At 36.8% G+C, this 21453-nt stretch overlaps 1 protein-coding gene across 2 annotated transcripts; it reads right to left on the bottom strand.

Annotated features, from left to right (window-relative positions):
* Window positions 1–629: 629 nt before the first annotated feature.
* On the bottom strand, window positions 630–16433 carry LOC131935123 (cytochrome P450 2U1-like). Of its 2 annotated transcripts, none has more exons than XM_059291458.1 (10): window positions 16317–16433; window positions 15127–15416; window positions 14169–14259; window positions 12983–13208; window positions 12542–12668; window positions 11100–11259; window positions 10559–10695; window positions 10076–10172; window positions 9430–9636; window positions 630–819 (listed from the first exon to the last, which is right to left on the bottom strand). In XM_059291458.1, exons 1-10 carry the CDS (start codon window positions 16429–16431, stop codon window positions 644–646), a joined length of 1626 nt encoding a protein of 541 aa, XP_059147441.1. In that variant the 5' UTR covers window positions 16432–16433; the 3' UTR covers window positions 630–643. The 2 variants fall into 2 exon arrangements, with proteins under 2 accessions (XP_059147441.1, XP_059147442.1); XM_059291459.1 differs by having other exon boundaries at window positions 16297–16406.
* Window positions 16434–21453: the final 5020 nt, after the last annotated feature.

The raw sequence follows: 21453 nt of genomic DNA, 5'->3' as shown, positions 1-21453 counted from the left end.
ATTTACTTTTAATGTTTTCATTATTTTTGTCTTTTTAATTTAAAAAATATTCACACCTTGTCTAAATTTGGCTAAATTTATAGAACATAATAAATAAAAATAAATGGAAACATTTAAAATCTAGGGTTTATTTTAAAATTAGGTTATCAGAAAAATCTTAAGAAATAACTGTCAAATCAACAACAATAATTTTGACTGACCTTGCAAACAAATTAAAACTTCCTTATAAAACATAAATCTAGTTTAAAATGTGCTACTGATGTAAATTAAAATGGATGAATGAATGTACGAAATGTTGGTAAAGCTATATGTTTTTCAGTCTAAAATTAATTATTAAAACACAACTTAATTTATAGTTGCTAAACCAATAGCTCCTGAGATTGAACCTCAAGGCTAACAAGGCTCAATAGCTGGGGAAGCCACCCATCTAGGGGAGAAAACTCCAAAATCAAACAACTGCCTTGTAGTTTTTTCTTGGATGGACTAAGTCTATGGAAGCGAATACAAAAAGGAAAGCAAGCTGAAATTTGAGTCAACAGCCTTTTTGATGCATAACCGGTTGAAATCGTGTCCAACATTTTTTTACAATGAAGAATGAAGAAGAAGAAAAGGTTTTATTAATAGTTCGAAGTTCGTATTTATTTTATCGTTTAGCAAAGACCAGATTCTGTGGAGTCGGTTGGTAGACAAATCCAAGGTGGGCGTCCAGGTTGACCTCTTGACCTGGTATAGTCTGGATAGTGAAGAACTGGAGGACACTGGTAAACAATAGGAACAGTTCCATCTTAGCCAGGTTCTCTCCAATACAGGAGCGAGGGCCTGCAGAAAAAACTAGACGTGAGAATTCAAAGAAATAGAAACTACATATACAAACATCTAATACTTGAATATTTTTTGTATGTTTATATTACAGTGAAAACAATGGGATTTGTATTTCATAATCAAAATCAACAGAAGAAGACTCCCAAACATAGCTTTTTGTGATGACGCAAGATTACGTCAGACATGTTTAGCAGATATAGGTTAGCAGAAACAGACGATGGGCCTAGTTGGTTGGGTAGAGAGGCCAATGGGCGCACAGGGCTGACCGGTCACGTGGGACGGTCAGCTGACCACTGAGGCGTGGGGCAGTAGAGCGATAGGCGAGGACGGTGATAGGTAGCGGTCAGAGACGGCCGAGAATGTAGATAGTTAGGAGATCATGATTAGATAGCGAAGAGTAGAGAAGGTGTTAGGTTGTAGAATGTAGATAGTGTTAGGATTGGTCGTGGGAGTTAGTAGTATAGTGAACAGTCAGTAGTAGAAGTAAATAGTACAGTGTAGATCAGTTAGGTAGAAACTTGAGCATATATATCATTTTAATAAAGAACAATTATAGTTGAACTTGAACTGCGTGTTGTTGGATTCATTCGTTCCGGCCTTTCCTAAAACCCCCACCCTCACATCTGGTGGAGCGCGGGTCGAGTGAGGGAAAGAACGTATATCAGCTATTCATGACGGAGTACGACTGGTGTACAGCTTTCTTCAACTCAACACAACAGCGGGTTTCTTCAACCGGAGCGAGTTTGGATTAACAACACAAGGAAACAGTCAACATGTCCAAAAAGATAAGTACCTTCCAAAAATTTTTTAAACGTTTGGGTTTAGACTTGTGCTGGATATTTGGTGCCAGCGGTTTTTCTGCCTCTTTCTTATCTGTTTCTTCAACCACACTACCCTTAAAAATGCCTCCATTATACGAAGTGGGCACTAAAACTGAGCTTAAGTCAGGCCTAGAAGAGTCAGGTAGAATTGATAACTCGTTACTAGATATAAATGTTCAGAATACAGTCAAAGTGAAAAGCAATTCAAGAACTATTGAGGATCCAGATATTCTGGATGAATTGATTATTAGGCTTGGACAATACACGACAACAGAAAATCGAGACTGGTTATTAACTGTTAAAGAATTTGACGTAAAAACTCTAGATGATCCAGATGCTATGGAAGATTTGATCAATAGAATTGTAGATTACAAGGTATTCGGAGATCCAGATTCCTTGTTGACTGAAGAAGAATATGATGCAAAGATAGATGCCGAGTTAGCAGAGAAACAAAGAGAAGCAGAAACATATATTGCCGGACTTAAAGAAGAAACAGAAAGAATTCGTAAAGAAAGAGAAAAATTGAGAGAACTTTGCCAAGCCAAACAAGAAACGGTGCAAAGTTTAGATACTAATAATAACAACCAGACAGCTGAAACAACATTTTACTATTCCTACGATTCAGATTCAGATGACACGTTCAGTGAAGCAAGCGAAATACCTACTACAAAAAGTGAAACACCACATACACTCCAAAAACATAATAGCGCAAATCACAACATTCAGATTAACTACAGTCAACAAAAACACAATTACAGTGTCAGATGCTACTATTGTAATAGAACAGGCCACAAACAAATAAATTGCAGAATACGATATTATGATATACGCCAACAAGATGCACAACGCAACAGACCAAAATATAGACAGATTAATAGAATGGCATTCATATCATCGTTTACAGAAGCCAGTAAAAGAACAGACACATTTACGTCAAAAATTAATAGCAGATACGCCACAGCAATTAGGGACACACACTGCTCAACAGTGGCAGTACGTAACACATTCGTACAACACCACCAATACACAGGCAGAACACAACGTGTTCACAGCTCAAGAGGCAGCACATATGTTTGGCCAACAGCTATAGTCACCATAGCCACACCCTCAGCGTGTAAAACAGTTGAAGCAGCTGTTTTTAAAAACGGGCCATACGATGTGATATTAGGAAATATTAGAGGTGTGAAACAATTTAGAGTTGAAACTCGAGTGAACTACTTAGAACAACTAAGCCAACAACGCTCATCTTCAAGGAACGAACCTTACCAGAGACCACAGAGAAACAACCCTTCACAAAACCATAACCAACCAGTTGAAAGAATCCACCTACTAAACACATCAAGCTCGTTACCAACATTTAAGTCTAAAGTAAACGGACAGATAGTAAACGCAATTCGAGACACTGGTTGTTCGACAATGGCAGTAAAAGCCAAATTCGTTAAAACATGCCAATATACAGGCCGATATGTAAATGTGGAATTATTTGGCGGTATAATCGCAGAATACAAAACGGCATTGATCAATATTCAAACCCCATATCTAACTGGTCGTGTAATTGCTGTGGTCACTGACAATGGATCATATGATCTGATCATCGGAAACATAGTGAACAACGAAACTATTTCCCGAGTGGAAATCGACGATTGGGTACAAAGGGAAATAATTCAGATGGTCGAAACAAGAGAACAAGCAAGAAAAGCAAGAGAAAGCAACAAAAGTCATGAACCACCCGTCGACCTAAGTAGTCATCAAGCAGAAGGCCAACAGAACAATGCCATGGATAATACTGAGACCAAAAACATTTGGGAACCAGAAAAATTTCAGCTAGCACAACAAGAAGACCCGTCACTAGAAAAGATATTTAGACTCGCCCGTAAACACTCAATTACTACATCGAGGTCATCAGAACACTCTTTCTTTATTAAGAATAACACGCTTCAAAGAAAATATAAAAGCAAAGGACAAGAAATAAACCAATTAGTAATCCCACAGAAATACAGAGCACAAATTCTACACCATGCACACGACCTTACACTTGCAGGACACATGGGAAGAAAGAAAACAAAACAAAGAATTGAAACTACCTTCTACTGGCCGGGCATGGACAAAGACATCTCACAGTACGTGAAGTCATGTCAGACATGCAGGAATAGAGATACCACTAGACCACCCCAAGCCCCATTACAAACCACCGATTTAGCTAACAGACCATTCGAAAAAATAGCGATAGATATCATAGGACCACTGCCTACCCCATCAAAACGTGGTCACCGATACATCCTCACAATAGTCGACTTTGCAACACGTTGGCCAGAAGCCTTCCCACTAAAGACGATAACATCTGAGGATATAGCAGGCGCCCTACTCACGTTCTTCTCAAGAACCGGGTTCCCGGACACCATACTGTCAGATCGGGGCACACAATTTACCTCCGACTTAACGAGACAACTCACGAGTGTGCTGGGGATTAAGCAAGCATTCACGACGCCCTATCACCCTCAAAGCAATGGCGTGTGTGAACGACTAAACGGCACCATTAAATCGTTATTAGACAAAGTCTCTAAAGACAACCCAGAAAACTGGGATACCATGCTACCATGTATCCTATTCGCCTACCGAGAAATACCTCATTCTTCTACTGGATTCTCTCCATTCGAACTCGTCTACGGCGCCAACCCCAAAGGCCCCATGGATATACTTAGGACACTTCTCTACAAACAGAACATAGAACAAGAAACCAGAACAACATATGAAGCCATTGTCAATCTTAGAGAAAATATAATCAATGCATGCCAGGAAGCAAAGCTCGCGCTACAAGAAAAGGGAGAAATAGCAAGACACAGGGTGAACAGGAATAGAAAGCTACGCCAGTTCACAGTAGGGGAACAGGTCAGAATACTGTTACCTTCTAAGCACAACAAATTACAGCTTGCATGGCAGGGTCCATTCACAATCACAGCCAAAATTTCAAATGTAGATTACCAAGTCGAAATAAAAGGGAAGAAAAAAACGTTTCACACAAATATATTGAGCCCTTACACCTTAAGACCAGAAGAGCTTGAAATTAAACAAACGGCAACAATAAACTGCGCAGAGTTACACGAAGATGACACAGACTCGATCGGCAAAATATACACATTACCTACTAGCAAGGAAACATGGCAAGATATCAAAATCGGCAGAATGCCGCCAGAAATCGAAAAAGAAATCAAGGAAATATTAGAAAAATTTAAAGAGGTGCTATCCCCACAACCTGGTAAAACAGATACAATCGTCCATGATATTAAGTTGACTTCACTTAGAGCAACCAAAATGCCCGCATACAACATTCCCATACATCACAGAGAAAACGTACAAAACCAAATCCAAGAATTATTACAAGCTGGAATAATAGAACATTCCGACTCTTCATATGCTGCTCCTATTGTATTAGTAAAGAAAAAATCCCACGACCTTAGACTGTGTATTGATTACAGACAACTGAACAGCATTACAATACCAGACGCAGAACCAATGCCAAATCCAGAAGACTTATTTGCTAAACTTAAACAGGCTAAATACTTTACAAAGCTTGACTTATCCAGGGGTTATTGGCAGATACCAATAAAAGAAGATGTGAGACACCTAACAGCCTTTATAACACCATTTGGCTTGTTCCAGTGGAAGTACATGAGTTTCGGGCTAATGAACGCACCGGCTACCTTCAACAGACTCATGCGAAAAATACTACAGGGTCGAGACGACCTCATATCCTACTTAGATGACATATGTCTGTTCCACAACACCTGGCAAGAGCATGTGAGAGGACTGGAAACGCTGCTGGAAATATTAAAGCAGCATGGACTAACTGCTAAACCTAGCAAAATAGAAATAGGAATGGAAGAGATAGAATTTTTAGGTCACTCCATTTCACAAGGTCAACAAAAGCCACTCCAACCTACAGTGAATAAAATACTGAACATAAACGTGCCGACATCAATTAAAGAGGTCCGTAGCTTGATCGGGCTGTGTAACTACTATAGGAAGTTTATACCCAATTTCGCCACCATCATAGAGCCACTAACGAATTTAACAAAAACGGACAAAAAGAATAAGAAACTACTGTGGACAGAAAAATGTGAAACAGCACTAAACAGGGTAAAACAAGCATTCGCATCGGAACCTATTCTCAGATTACCAAATACAGATCAACCCTTTATCCTCTGCACGGATGCCTCTTCGGTCGGTATAGGTGCATGTCTGTTACAGGAATTTAACAATGAACTCCACCCAGTTCAATACATTAGCCGAAAATTGTCGTCAGCTGAGAAAAATTACGCAGTCATTGAGAAAGAATGTCTGGCCATAGTCTGGGCCATAAACAAGTTTGCCAGATACCTGGCCGGTGCACACTTCACTTTACAGACCGACCACGCGCCCCTACAAGCACTAAAAACAAAGAAGCTGTCAAACGCAAGACTGGTACGCTGGGCACTGAGCTTACAAGATTATCAATTTGTCATTGTTCCTGTCCCCGGCACACAAAACGTGTTGGCCGACACGCTGTCACGCAACTAGAACATAGGTCATACAACTCTGGTCATCAAGAATGTTAGGAATTAAGTCGCCGAGAAATCGGCGTGAAGTATAAGTCAGAACTGAAGTCAAAGAAGTTATTTGAAGTCAGTCAAGTCAGTCAATGTTGTTAAAGTCGTTGAGGTCATAGTGACGTTGTTGAAGTCATGTTGCAGTCAAGGAAAAGTCATTGAAGTCACAGTGAAGACGTTTAAGTCGTCGAAGTTTAAGTCAGTCAGTGAAGTCTTTTAAGTTGAATTGAAGTCAGTCAGTGAAATCTGTCGTCTAGGTCAAGTTAGTCGGCAAATGGAAGTAGTTGAAATCGTCGAAGTAAAGTTAATCGTGAATGGGAAATAAGTCGTAAATTGAAGTCAGTGAAGTTACTGAAGTCAGTTAAAGTGAAATAAGTCAAGTTACTGAAGTCAAAAGTGAAGTCAGTCATTAAGTCAAGCCAGCCAGTTTTTGTCAGAAGTCAGATAGTGAGAGCTGCTCCACTATATGATTACGTGTTCAAATGTTATTTGAAACGGCACGATTATTATATACACTCACATGTCTATTCTTTTTGTGAAGCTATTTCTAAGCTCTAGTAGTGTTTACGTCTATTGAGTTTATTAGGCTTTACAGATTGTTGTTAGATTAGAGTGTACTGATTTTTTTTTATTTGGTTATATGTTGTAATGTTATTTTTTTTATGGTTTTTATGCCGCCAGACAAATGTTCAGCACGTATAAATTTGGGATTGAGTTTTTTTTAATGGAAGGTACCTCTGTCTGAATACTTGTCTGCGCGGGCAATAAAAAGTCCACGTAAAACCATTGCTCATGGTCTCGTAATACAATTTCAGACCCACTACGCTTATTCAGAATGAGACGAGATGAAGCAGACACTTCAAAGAATGCCGCCACCTGAAGCCCTGATTACGTTGAGTTACCTGGACAGCGAACAGCCCTGCCGAACAGCGAATTGCCCTGGTCAAGATAGCGGACACACCGCCACCGCTTCGCCCCCGCACTGGAGTTGAATAACAAGACCGCCAGCTACGTACACCTACGTCGGCACATACAAAGGGTAGACGACCCATCGTCCAAGTTCCCAGCGTCGGAACGTTACGTCGTTGTTCGCCACCGCATCAGACAGCTCCAGTTCATCGCATAACCACTCTACGTGGACGTCTCAACCAGCGTTGAGTTTGTTGCGTCATCACATTGACCAACGAAAGTTACGCCTACACCCGCCTCACGGGAACTTACGTAGACCAACGCCACAACCCACCCACCACAGATGAACGCCAATAATTACATAACACTTACACACACACACACTTACACTGCTCGCAGAGCCCGTTCAACCAGTTACACATTTCCACTACATTCACTCAAGGCCAGTACACGACAACCTAGCCAGAACTGAGTTGCACATGATTGGATTCACACATACCATGAAACATAGACATACATTATCAAGCAGAGACACCACAGACGTCAGGATACTTGCACGAGAACTAGAACAATGACATTTTTTTTATTCAGGAACACAGACACAAGAATTTATGTTTTTGTAAACTGTGCTGTCCCATTTTGTATTCGATTTATATGATTGATGTTAGGGATAGAATAGAGTAGTAAGATAGATAGTTGTTGATGTATTAGATTAGTAGCAGACGCTGAAAAATATAATTTGTCAGCTACAGAAAGGGAGGGAGATATGTGATGACGCAAGATTACGTCAGACATGTTTAGCAGATATAGGTTAGCAGAAACAGACGATGGGCCTAGTTGGTTGGGTAGAGAGGCCAATGGGCGCACAGGGCTGACCGGTCACGTGGGACGGTCAGCTGACCACTGAGGCGTGGGGCAGTAGAGCGATAGGCGAGGACGGTGATAGGTAGCGGTCAGAGACGGCCGAGAATGTAGATAGTTAGGAGATCATGATTAGATAGCGAAGAGTAGAGAAGGTGTTAGGTTGTAGAATGTAGATAGTGTTAGGATTGGTCGTGGGAGTTAGTAGTATAGTGAACAGTCAGTAGTAGAAGTAAATAGTACAGTGTAGATCAGTTAGGTAGAAACTTGAGCATATATATCATTTTAATAAAGAACAATTATAGTTGAACTTGAACTGCGTGTTGTTGGATTCATTCGTTCCGGCCTTTCCTAAAACCCCCACCCTCACACTTTTCCACATGGAAAGCAAAATAGAGGAAGACCACTGGGAACATGGAGGAGAGAGATGAAAGAAGTGCAGGCTACTGGCAAAACCTGGAATGAATTAAAGTGGCTCATCCAAGACAAAGTGGAATGGCTGAGATTTGTTGCTGCCCTTTATTTCACATGAAGTGACAAGGATTAAGTAAGTAAGTAATTAAAATCTATTCTTATTCTTACAGAGACAAGCCAAATTTCACAAAATGGCATTAATGACTCCACAATGGACAGTTGAATCTATAAAAAGGAACCTGACTTACAAACTATAACAGACACCATAATAAACTATATGGGGTGGTGTGGCAGAATGGTACAGTGTTTAGCTGCTAGCCCTGAGTCCACCCAGCTCTTATGGGTACCTGACTTACATTGGGGAATGTAAAGGCAGCAGGGCATAGTGCTGAACACACCATCTCTTTATATACCTAGGCCAAAAAAAATATAAACTACTTCATCTGTCCAATGGATTGCCAGATCTAAATAGTAAGTTTACTTCCATTTTTTTTTTTATTAAACTATCTTCTTTATGCATTTTTGTAAGGTTTGAATCAAATAATGAAGTCAATTTAAAATAAGTTTTGGATAATAATAGTAGTATTGGAGATTTGTTTTTGTTTTTCAATAATAAACCATGAAATATTTTTTTAAATTATGTTTTAAATTAAATGTGAATTTTAAAATTGAGAAAAATATAAATTAAACATCACTGACAATTTTAAAAAACTAGAGAAAAAAAAAACAACAAAACAAATCTGGAAATTAAAAACATGAACTAACCCACTGAGAATTAAATGAGCTTCTCTCTGTTGATGATATTTCCATTTAAAATAAGTTTTGGATAATAGTAGTATTGGAGCTTTGTTTTTTGTTTTTCACCAATAAACCATAACATATTTTTAAAATAATTTTTTAAATTAAATGTGAATTTTAAAATTGAGAAAAGGGTAAATTAAAAATCACTGACAATTTAAAAATCTAGAGAAAAAAAAACAACAAAACAAATCCAGAAATTAAAAACATGAACTAACCCACTGAGAACGACATGAGCTTCTCTCTGTTGATGATGTTTCCATTAGAATCCAGGAAATTGGAGGGACTAAACTTCTCTGGCTCTGGCCATAGCGCAGGATCATTGTTTATAATTTTGATGTTGGAGAGTACTATGGTGTTGCTGGGTATGGTGTAGCCACACAGAGTTGTGTCCCTTGAAGTACAGTGGGGTGGGCACAAGGGGGCTGAAGTATAAAAAAAAAGTAAAAAAATAATTAGATCTTATAAGAAATTGGCAAGAGAAATATTTGTAAAAATATTTATGGCTATAGAAATGCTAAAATTGTAATTCTGGAACAAAGTGACTTTAAACATTTTAACTGTAGAAAGGTAAAACAAAAAAAAAAAGATTTTTTGTGATAAAAATGCTAAAAGAACATTAATTTGAGGTAAATAACATGTGAAAGTAACATTAACTACTGGTAATAGATAAGTAAAAAGAAATTTAATTTGTAGAAAAAGAAATGTAAAATGTGTATTAATTTGCAATAATATAAATGTGATTGTGAAAAGATTATTATTATTGAAAAATATTGACTGTGGAAATATAAAAACACAATTTATTTTAATTGTTCCAATAGACATAATGAAAGAATAAATGTGGCAGTAGCAATGCTATCTTACCCACAGGTTTACTCCTGAGCACTTCTAACAGTGTTGCCTCTGTGTATCTCATGTTGGCTTTGTCTGCTATTGTAACTCTTCTGCCTTTACCCAATGCCTTTTATCAAATCAATTGATATATATATATATATATATATATATATATATATATATATATATATATATATATATATATATATATATATATATATATGAAATGTTGATGTTCACTTTCTATTTGTAACCAACAGCTTAAATGTTTGTTATTATACATTTTAAATACAATTTAAAATGTTCATTATAGTTATTACACATTTGTTTTACTGTTAGAAACCAATAAACAATATAGGATCACTAAAAGATTTAATTAATCAAGCACATTTTTAAAAGACTAATCAAGCAAATTTTTCACATGATATTAATTTTAAAGTTAAAGGACATTTTATACAAAGATAATGACACATTTTACAACAAAGAATATTTGGCCAACATCTTGGTTCTTACCTGGTCAATTTCCTGTTGACATTTAGCCTGTATGTCTGGATAGGCAGCCATAAATAACAAAGCCCAGTCCAAACTGGTAGCTGTTGTGTCAGACCCACCAAGAAACAAGTCAACAATCACATGGCGCATGTTGGTATCTTTGAAATAATATTTGGGGGCACTTTATTTTAATTTTTTAAATCGACTTAAAAATATAATAATTAATAAGAAAAGTGAGTACAGTTGAAGAAGTAAAATTAGAGTAAAAATTATAAATAATTTTACAGTAGGACTATAAGTATACTATAGTATAACTCAGCCAGCATTATAAATTCTTTTTTTTTACCTTCGAAAACATGATAATTTTTAAGGCAGGAGTTAGAAACAAGGTTAGGGAAGAAATAACATTAACTGATAACAGTAGTAAATAACTAAATTTAGATTATACATTGTTATATTCTAATTAAATTCATTAACTATTTTATTTAATTAAAAACTTTTACAACAGACAATAAAACACAAATGATGAAAATTAACTTTTGACATAAGAAGACATCCGTACCACTAAAGTGGACATTGCCTTTGTTTTTTGTTCTCATTTCAATGGTCATGTCAACAAAGTCTCGGATATTTTTTGGATCAAATGACTTTTCATGGTCCAGAGTCAGTTGCTGGATGTAGTCATCCGTTGACTTGAACGTGTGGATAAATGTGTCTATTTGCTGTCAGAGATTTTATAAAATAGCAGAACAATTATAAAAACCATTGAATGTGTGGATGAAAGTGTCTACAGAGATTTTATAAAATAGCAGAACAATTATAAAAACCATTGAATGTATGGATAAAAGTGTCTATTTGGTGTCAGAGATTTTTGTAAAATAGCAGAACAATTATAAAAACCATTGAATGTATGGATGAAAGTGTCTTTTCGCTATCAGAGATTTTATAAAATAGCATAACAAATAAAAACCATAAAATGTATGGATAAAAGTGTCTATTTTCTGTCACAGAATTGATAAAATATAAGTCATAAAAAGATTTTTTTTTTTTATTTAAAGTGCTGTTCAGTAATATTACTGCATTAAAACCCATGTTTCTTTCAGACATTTTTCTCTTGGGAGAGAGGGGGAGAGAACTTGAGGATTTTGGTTTTGGGGAGGGGGGAGGATATGGGCACTGATAAAAGTATATATGTTTGGGAATGGGGCAACAGGGCATTCCCCCCCCCCCCGACATTTCCCCCTGTCATTACCCCCCAGAGTAATTACCCCCTGTAAATTACCCCCCCCCCCCCCCCAGTAGAACATTACCCCTCAGTCATAGCTTAAGGTTCAGCTAGGGTTTGAGTTTGGGCTAGGTCTAGGTCTAGATCTAGGGTTAGGGCTAGGGCAATGGGGGGGGGTGGAAATGTCCGGGGGGGGGGGGGTAATGTCCTGTAGCCATATTTTCAAAATACATCCACCACCCGTCCATCCTCGCGAATAGTTGTCTGAAAGAAACTCTGATTAAAATATGAGTTGAACAGTGAACCAGTTGGGTTTGAGCACACAATATGTGTGGGTATAGACATTTCAATGGTTCTTGAAGTGGATAACTCAGAAAATATTTGTGTGGCTAGCAAAATCATAATAGCTTCCCCTTATATTATCTAATTTATGTTAACATTTCTTCAATTCTTACCATCAGCTTTTAATTTTTCTGGCTGTTAAAAAATTTGATTATTAATAGATCTATGACGTAGATCTACATGTTGAGTTAAATTTTTAAACATATTATAGAGTAGGTCAAACTGTTTTTTTTTTTTAATTATAGAAATAAGCGTATTACTACTGTGATTCAAGGGAGATAACTAAAATTACAAAGTACAAAGTACTCCATTTTCTCACCCTATTCTAAACAAGACCATTTAGGGCTTAGGCTACTCTCCCCCTCCTCCCCCACCTTCAACCTCCTCCATTTCAAAAATAGAATTTATCAAATGTGTAAAGAATAAAAGTCCCCTACCTTTTGCATAGCTGGGATAAATCTTAAAATTGGAAAAAAATTAACCGGAATAAAAATGGGGTTGACTTTAGTTGACTCTTCCAGGATGGCAAGAAGTTTTGTAAATTTTGGATCTTCATAAGAAAATCTGTAAAACAAAACAATATATCTTAACATATATATTTGGTTTTAATGGTTATTAAACAAAGGGAATCTTGACAGATTAAATCGTGAAAAAAAAAAATTCGAAACCTTAGATCATCAAGCACAACAAAGTTTTAATTAATCGAATATTTAAAGAGTACTTTCCTTTAATGCCGTTTCCAAAAAAAAAATTATTAGATTACAATTGACAGCAGAAATTTAACTCATTTAATGTTTGATTATTAGATTATAAATTTCTTCAATTAGTACTATTTTAATACTAATTTTATCTCAACAGAGAGTTACCATAAAATGTACCTGGAACCAAATATAATGCTACAAATAACATTGGATGTCACTTTTGACAGCAGACGTTTGGCAGTGAGTGGCTTCCCCTCCTGCTTGTCCAGGAGTTCCAGCAAGACCTGAGCCTCTTCGTCGATTTTGTCTTCCAAACTTTTTTTGCCAAACCCTAAATCCCGCATGGCGGTTAAACTGACCTTACGTATTTCTTTTCCTTCTACCCCATCGCTTAGAATTAGCCCTGTGATGTTTGAAGATGGCAGATATTAGGCTAGGATTTAGTTGTTTTTTTTCATTGATGTTGATCAGTAGCGTAGCGAGGGGGGGGGGACCTTAGTGGGCGCCAAAATGGGTTCGAAAAATAAATTGAAAGGTTAGGGGGGTGCAAATTGAAATCTTGAGGGGGGGTGCAAATCGAAAAGTTTGTCCCCGGGCGCCGGAAGGGTCGCTACGCCTCTGATGTTGATTTATAAAGATACAATTTATTAGCACTGACACATTACCACAAACCATAGCAGTGATCATAAACCTGGTCTTAACCTTAATCCTAAAGTGAACCTTACAGGGAAAAAATAATATCACATCACAGTATACTGTGCTGCAAAGAACAAAGAAGTACCTTGTACCTTGCAGTTTATGTTTAAAGAAACAGTTATACAGTTTTTATGTAGTAGATATCAAAACTGTCAGTTCAATACACTAATAATTAAGAACGAGGAAGAAGAAGAAGAATACCTAGAGAAAAGAAAGTTGTAAAGGTTAGGCCTACAATTACACATTTTTAATTGTCAACAGTTACAATGTTATTTTACAGTTGTTTAATTTAAAGAGGGAAGAAAATTGTTTATTTTTAAAGCTTTCATTTAAGTATCATTAGTTTTGATTTTAAGACATATAGATTTTAAACAAAAGTAATAATTTGATATATCTTCATAAAGTAGCATAACTCTAGGTCCTAGAGTTATGCTACTTTATGAAGATATATCAAATTATTACTTTTGTTTAAAATCTATATGTCTTAAAATCAAAACTAATGATACTTAAATGAAAGCTTTAAAAATAAACAATTTTCTTCCCTCTTTAAATTAAACAACTGTAAAATAACATTGTAACTGTTGAAAATTAAAAATTTGTAATTGTAGGCCTAACCTTTACAACTTTCTTTAATTAAAGAGTTCTGATAAAGATCATCCTAACTGACCTCGACCAACTTTGTCCTCCGTTATTTTAAGTATGTACAGGTTCTCATGAGGTCTGTTGCTGAAAATGTTGCCTTGTTTGACAAAGGCATTCTGTGGGTAAACATTTAAAATCTCTCATTTTTCTAAATAACACATTCATTTATATTATATTAACATCTAATTTTTTTTTACAAGTTGTAATTGGTGTTTGGCCTTCTTAATTTAGAAAGACATAAGTTTTAACCTCTAGACACATATTTAATGTCTCTTAGTTTTCTAAAAAAAAACAATTACTGTATTAAAATCTAATACTTTTATACAAGTTGAATTTAGTGTTAATTTTTTTTATAATTTAGAAAGACACAACTTTAGCTTACTGATAAACTTTAAATGTCTCTTAGTATTTTAAATTAAATTTTTATGTATTAACAAATATTCCTCTTACACAGAACGTAGTCAGCATTTGTGTAAAACTTTATAATTTAGAAAGCAAAAGCTCTATCTTGAGGGTAATTTAATAGAGAACAAGCTGAACCAAATTTTTAGCAACAACACCTTACAGTATACAACATTTCCACACTAAAATCTGAAGCACTTGGACATCTCCCTATCAATTATGTAAACAAGAACATTGTGGGTTGAGAACCATAAAGAATAAAGTAGAACATGTCTTCTCACAAGCTAACAACACAATAATTTTTTAAAATAAATTTATATTTCATACAACTTTATGATCTTTGTAATACTCTCTGCAGGACCGAATATTGTTAAACTTTTTTAAAACCTGTAATCTGAATACTCTTTAAGACAAGCATGCTGAATTTAATTCCACTAACCTGTATGACCTTTATTCCACTAGCCTGTATGATCTAAACACTACTGAACTACAAGACCTTTATGCTACTGTATACCTTTATACTGCCTGTATGATCCGTATGCTACATGACCTTTCTATACAATGACCTTTACACCACTAACCTGCATGACCTTTATATCATTTATTACAATAAACTTCAGCGCCCCCAGGGAAAAAGAAAATATTTTCCCGTATTTTGCATGCAGGTCCTCAAAAAGTTCCAACTGTTTTGTGCCAGCAGACGCAAACATGAGCAGGTTGCCAATCACAGGCAGCGGGAAAGGTCCAGGCGGGGCGCCCCGTCTCTGCAGGAGCGTGGAGGTGAGCCAGACGAGGGTCAAGGTTACGGTGAAGATGATGAGGGTGTGAGCAGTGCAGAGGTCGCAGAAGAGTTCCAGCATCTTGGCTGTGGCTGATGGGATATGTGGAGAAAGGGAGTTATGGGATGTCTGGTTGATGCTGTTGTATTGGGAGGAAGGTGGCAGAGTTTCTTCTAAACTTTTTCTCTGGGGGGAGGGGGGGGGGGGGGCACTTGAAACTTTCACAAGAGCAGATTAAATTTTCAGGGGTGGGGGACACTGGTTAAAGTATACATACGGTTAGCATTAATAATAGAAGTTTAATTAATCTAATCAGCTAAATAACACAAGTCTTCAGTAAATTGAACTTAGTTAACTTTGTAATTTTTTTAGGCCTACTCACTACTAATTTAGCAATTTAAGTAGCCTACTCTTCTTAGTATTGATGTACCTGTTTGGGGCAGAGTTTCTTCCAGTCTACCCCAGAGGCGTAGCGACCCTTCCCGGGGACAAACTTTTCGATTTGCACCCCCCCCCCCCTCAAACTTTCGATTTACACCTCCCTCAACCTTTCAATTTATTTTTCCAACCCATTTTGGCGCCCCCTAAGGTCGGCGCCCAGGGACATATGTCCCCCCCCCCTTGCTACGCTACTGGTCTACCCCCACCCTCCCCCCCTCTCCAAACGAAATTGAATTTATATAGAAAATATAAATATATACTTTTACCAGTGCCTGCCACCCCCCCTTCCCCTGGAGAAAAAAGTGTGAAAGAAACACTGCTTAAAAATAATTTAATAAAAGTGTTAACGTATTAGAATCTAAGTACTAAACTAGTAGAACTAAGCCTAATAATATAATTTAACAAGATCTAGATCTATATTTAAAATATTAATTAATATAATTTAGGCCTATTAAGAATAAAAACTTAAAAAGGGCTAATATTATTTAATATTTATTTATATTATTATTATGATAGTACCGCCCAACCTACCTCCCTACTTAAAAACTCACATAGACGTGTGTTATAAATATAATTGAGTGCATTTAGGCCACAACATGAAAAACCAACTTTAATAAAAACTTCCTTCAGCAGTGCAGTAGATAACCGGTCGTAAACCACTATCATAAACAGTGTGTAGCCTACTGTGTATAATCTACTGCACTGGGTGTAATGTGTACCGTAGGGTATTGTGGTGTAGGGTAGTCTACTGTGAAAACAGCTGGGATAGGATATAAATTCTAGGCCTAGTATAAATATTGCTGAGAACTTCGGCCTTTTAAATTCTGTGCTAGCATTTTTGTTGCTTTACTTATTTGCACTTCTGTAAACTTATAGGCTACTTGGCTAACTAGTGTTAATACGTTAAAAGTGATCACATACCAGGATTTTAAAAAAAGAATCTTTCTTGAATTGATAAAAACTTAAATAATGTATCATCCATTTACAACGTCCACACGGGTGGTCAACAAAAAAGGGATCCGGACAAAAGGCCAACACTGACAAAAGGTCCCTAAGGTCGCCTAAGGAGGTCATTTGCTTGCAACAGAATGACCTCCAGCTGCAGTTCGTCTAAGCAACTGGCCACATATAGAATCTACTTCAAATAGGTTTTAAAACAGTCATGTTTTGAATCCAAGTCAGAAAACTACCACTGAAACTGCAGCTGGAGGTCTTGGATAATCTCACATGCAAATGACATGGGCAGTGTTTCTTCCAGACTTTTTTCTCCGGGGGGGGGGCACTTGAAATCTTCGGGGGGGGGGGGCGGTAAACTTTCATCGGGGGGGGGGGGCGGACACTGTTAAAAGTATATATTTTCTATATAAATTACATAAATTTCATTTCGTTCGGGGGGGGGGGGGGGCGGTAAAAAAATTTCGGGGGGGGGGGGGGGGTTCGCCCCCCCGAAGAGATGCCTGGAAGAAACTCTGGACATGTGAAACTCAGTTGCTGCTTCAGCCATGAAGTTTTTCCTTACAAAATGTGTTGAATTGTGAATTTTAAAGAGTTTGTTTAGCTTTATGCCTGTGTAGTAGTGTGCGAATGGGTGGTATTTTGGTTTGCTAATTATTATGTTTACATATGTTAGCCTGGACGTGTTTATTTTAGTTTGTGTATCATGTATGTTTATCCCCACTTGTGCTTTGCTCTGTTCTAGGGTGTTGTGACTTGTGATTATTTTAATTGAGGTTTCTGTCATTAATGTAGGGCCGGCGATATCATCTGCGCATGCTAAGATCTTTTTGTTAGTCGAGTTCGGAATGTCTATTTTTTTTATAGCCGCGTTTCATCTGATACTTTCTAGTAATGGTTCTAGTAGGGTTAATATGTATATTATGGGTGATAGGGGGCATCCGTGTCTAACCGATTTACCTATTTTAAAGGTATGTATTAGTTTGGGTAGATAGGGTTCTATTTTGGCTACAGGGCTTTGGTTAATATTGTGTAGTCTGTATTTCGAAGGGAGGTGGGTCTATAGATTTTGGTTAGTGTAGGGTCTGTAGTTGGTTTGTGGATAAGTGTTATATATGATGTATTAAAGTTTTCACGGCACTGCTCTTACATACATCTATATTTCAGTAAAAGTGTCTAATAAGAAGGGGCTTAGGTCTGCAATGAAAGTTTTATAAAATTCACTTGTCAGGCCGTCAGGTCTAGGGGCTTTATTGTCGTTTAGTTTTTCGATAGCTTTCTTGATGTCGTCTAGGTTGAAGGGTGTGTCTATTTTGTTTTTGTCGTCTTGTCGGTTCGTGTAATGAAAAGTCGTGTGTAGTAAGTCTGTGAATACTGATTGTATTTCTCCCTCAAAGGGCAGTTTATCTAGTAATTGTTTATGTTCGTTACGGTGGAATAAACCTCACTATGATTTGGTAATAAGACAATTATAACAGAAGAACTCGGTTGTATTTCAACAGGTAATATTATGAAATCACTGAAGCATTGTTATTTTAATTACATCAATAATTTAACTGATTTGCCTCAACAATTAAACAGAATTTTACTATAAACTTTAAAAAAATAGTTTTAAAAAAAGTGACAAACGTTTTATTTTTGTTATCTGAACAAATACTAAATCTAAAAGTTTGTTCTAAATTTTTGTAGTTTTATAGCAAGTATTTTCCCTTGATGATATTCGTTAACAATATGGGAGATAATAAACTGCTTATAGACCCGCTCATCTTTCTCAGCAAAGATTCTCATTGCGATCATTGAATGATCCAACCTATTGTATCGGTTTTCAATTAATAATGACTGGAGGTGTCAATGTTTTCAGACAAGTAAAGCTCATTGTTTCTAAACCGAATGTCCCGAGTTTAAACCACATGCAGGTGAGGCCCGAAAGCTGCGGACAGCAACCCATCTAGGAGAGAAAACTTCAAAATCAAACAACTGCTGCCTTGTCGCTTTTTCTTGGACTGACAAAGGCTATGTAGCAAATCTCAAAAGAAAAAACTGGATGCCTTGGCTTAAGTCTATTTAGCGAAATTATCTCAGAATTTATTGAGTGTGAGGTACTTGATAGTCTCATCATTACACTTTACACACGTCATTTTTGCTCTTGCTTTTCTGTTTTCACTTTACTCGCATTGTAGTAGGTTGTCATCATACTGGGACTTTTTACTGTGTAGCTATTTGAAGAATAACTGCTTTGCTCTCCCGTAGTTACATCACGAGATTTCCTATTCACAATCAGGGGGGGGGGGGGGGGAGTGTAATTTAGTGGCGTAGCGAGGTCGGGTGTCACCCGGTGCGGCACTTAAATGGTGTCACCCCCCAGAGGCGTAGCGACCCTTCCAGGGGACAAACTTTCAATTTTCGATTTGCACCCCCCTCCTCAAATTTTTCTCTCTATAATTTGCTATTTTTTGCCTTGGTGTCACCCCCCCCCCCCTAAATGGTGTCACCCGGTGCGGTCCGCAACCCCGCCCCCCGCTACGCCTCTGGTGTAGTGTTTGACTGCCAATTCGGAAAGTCTTGAATTCGGTTCCCGTACTCGAGTCCGTACGACCTCTTCTGAATCCACTCAGCTTTAATGGGTACCTGACGTTAAAGGCGGCTGGGCATTGTGCCAACCACAACATCTTGATATGCCCCACACATATGCCGAGATCTCGGTAACAGATGAACTCTACTTCACCTGCCCCATTGACCTTACGGTTTGGAAGAGAACTACTCTTTTCCACTTATCAGGTTTCTAAGGTTGTTTCTTCTGAGCTTGAAATGATTTCTGTGGAATGACATGGGTAAATGATACCCACAAATATGTCTTGAGTACCTGGTGAGGCTCGCGAGCCTGGTACACACAGCAGAAATGTGTTGGGATTGAGTGTTTTTTGTTTTTTTTTTGGCGAACCCATCATTGTCAATGGGGCAAGTCACTATTGTTTCTATAGGTAATCTTTTAGTTTCCACTTTTTCTAAAAATTAGATATTAGAAGTGCTTATACTGTCACAGAATGAAGAAATAAACAACATGTATTTCCTCTCAAATATTATCTAATTAGTATAGTATAGGTATACATATTTTTAGAATTTTTGAACGTGTATTGGTTTTAGATAGTGCTTATTGTGGCCAACAATAAAAGAAATAAGTAAGGTGCTTGAATCCTCTCACAGGCTGTCAATGAAATAAACATTTTTCTTATTATATCCTTTTTTGTGGTTGATGTAAGCATTATCTAATATTGTTTTTTTTTTTAAACAACTAATATTGTGTGTGAAAATTTAGAAACATGCAACCACTAAAGTTAATTTTAGAGAATCTGCTAATTCTTTTATTTAAAGCAACAATAATAAAGTTCTTTGTTATCAGATATACCAACATTTTAAATTCTTAAGCGAAATTCTGTCAAATGTTCTCAAAATTTCACAATTAGCTTATAGCAGTGTGTGGAGATTAAGGCATAATGACTGCTAACAATTTTACTTTTTTTATTTTTTGATAATTCGTTAATATAGCTGAGTGTTGTTCCCCTTTAATTTAATATATATAAGTACTATTTTTAATTAGATAAATAATGTAAAATCTACATAGTTTAAATAGAATTTGATAAGAATTTATTTCATTAAGCATAAGAAGTAACATATATCAACAATAATAATCATGATGATAAATAATAATCATTAAAAAAGTTTTAAAAAACCCACGTTTTCTGATTGAACTAAAAAGTAGAAAATAAATACTATACATCACAATAATGCAAGCGATCACTCTACTATAAGCGATGAAAAACGTGGGGCGCCGAAGTAAAAGTTATATTACTATTGATTAGATAATACTATTGACTTTTATTAGGGAGCTTGTAGAGAGTCAACAGTATTAGAAACTGTAAGAAAATCACGGCGCCCCACGTTTTTCATCGCTTATAGTAGAATGATCGCTTGCATTATTGTGATGTATAGTATTTATTTTCTACTTTTTAGTTCAATCAGAAAACGTGGGTTTTTTAAAAACTTTTTTGATGATTATTATTTTCTACTTTTTAGTCTTTGTCTGTTTGTTTGCATTGAAATCTTGCTATCGATTTTATCTTTTCACTTTTTTTTGGGTAAACGAAGACAACTCGTAAAAAGACAACTCGTAAAAAACGAGAGACCCTTTCTTCTTCGGTCTCAATCGCAAGTGAATGATTGTCAGAGGTTAGTTGATAGCGGTTAGGACGAGGGCTGGTTACTGACTAGAACACATAGATTTGAACCCGTGTCGAGTGGGATAGCAATCGTGTGCCCAACCACTCGACCATATCGTCTCCCCCAAACTGGCCACCAGTGGTAATAGTTACCTCCTGTAAGTTTAAAGTCGGTTCAAACTAAATTATCTGCCCCTAAGCCTGTCGCGACGTGGGATCGTTCGCGTCACTGCGCGCGGCAAGAGAGAGGCGAGCTACGCGTCGCTCGTTTTTTTTCTAATGGCTCGCAGAGGAGAATTATATATATAGATTATATAGCGGTCTAAAATGCTCAATAAAATGTTTCCATTGATCAATTTAGTAATAATAACAATTGAATATTCTATGGTCATCCAAAAGAAAGCTTCCCTGAAAATTTCAGCGCGCTAGCTAACTGGAAAGTGCCAGAAATTTCGATCGCAAGATTTGATTGGAAAAACAAACAGAGAAAGCAAGTTAAAGAAAACGTGGGAAAAAC

This window comes from Physella acuta, unplaced genomic scaffold (genome assembly GCF_028476545.2).
Source record: "Physella acuta isolate Inbredline_101_S28 unplaced genomic scaffold, ASM2847654v3 ptg000132l, whole genome shotgun sequence".
Taxonomy (NCBI): Eukaryota; Metazoa; Mollusca; class Gastropoda; family Physidae; genus Physella; species Physella acuta.
The sequence above is the reverse complement of the archived record's forward strand: the minus strand, read 5'-3'. Positions and strand labels throughout refer to the sequence as shown.

Excerpts from the sequence above, each read along its gene's own strand:
- LOC131935123 (XM_059291458.1), bottom strand. The coding sequence starts at position 16,431 with ATGATAGTGGTTTACGACCGGTTATCTACTGCACTGCTGAAGGAAGTT. Across the intron at positions 15,417-16,316 it reads TATTTATAACACACGTCTAT|CCACAGCCAAGATGCTGGAA; the intron begins GTGAGTTTTTAA and ends ATATCCCATCAG. Across the intron at positions 14,260-15,126 it reads ATGATATAAAGGTCATGCAG|AATGCCTTTGTCAAACAAGG; the intron begins GTTAGTGGTGTA and ends GTTTACCCACAG.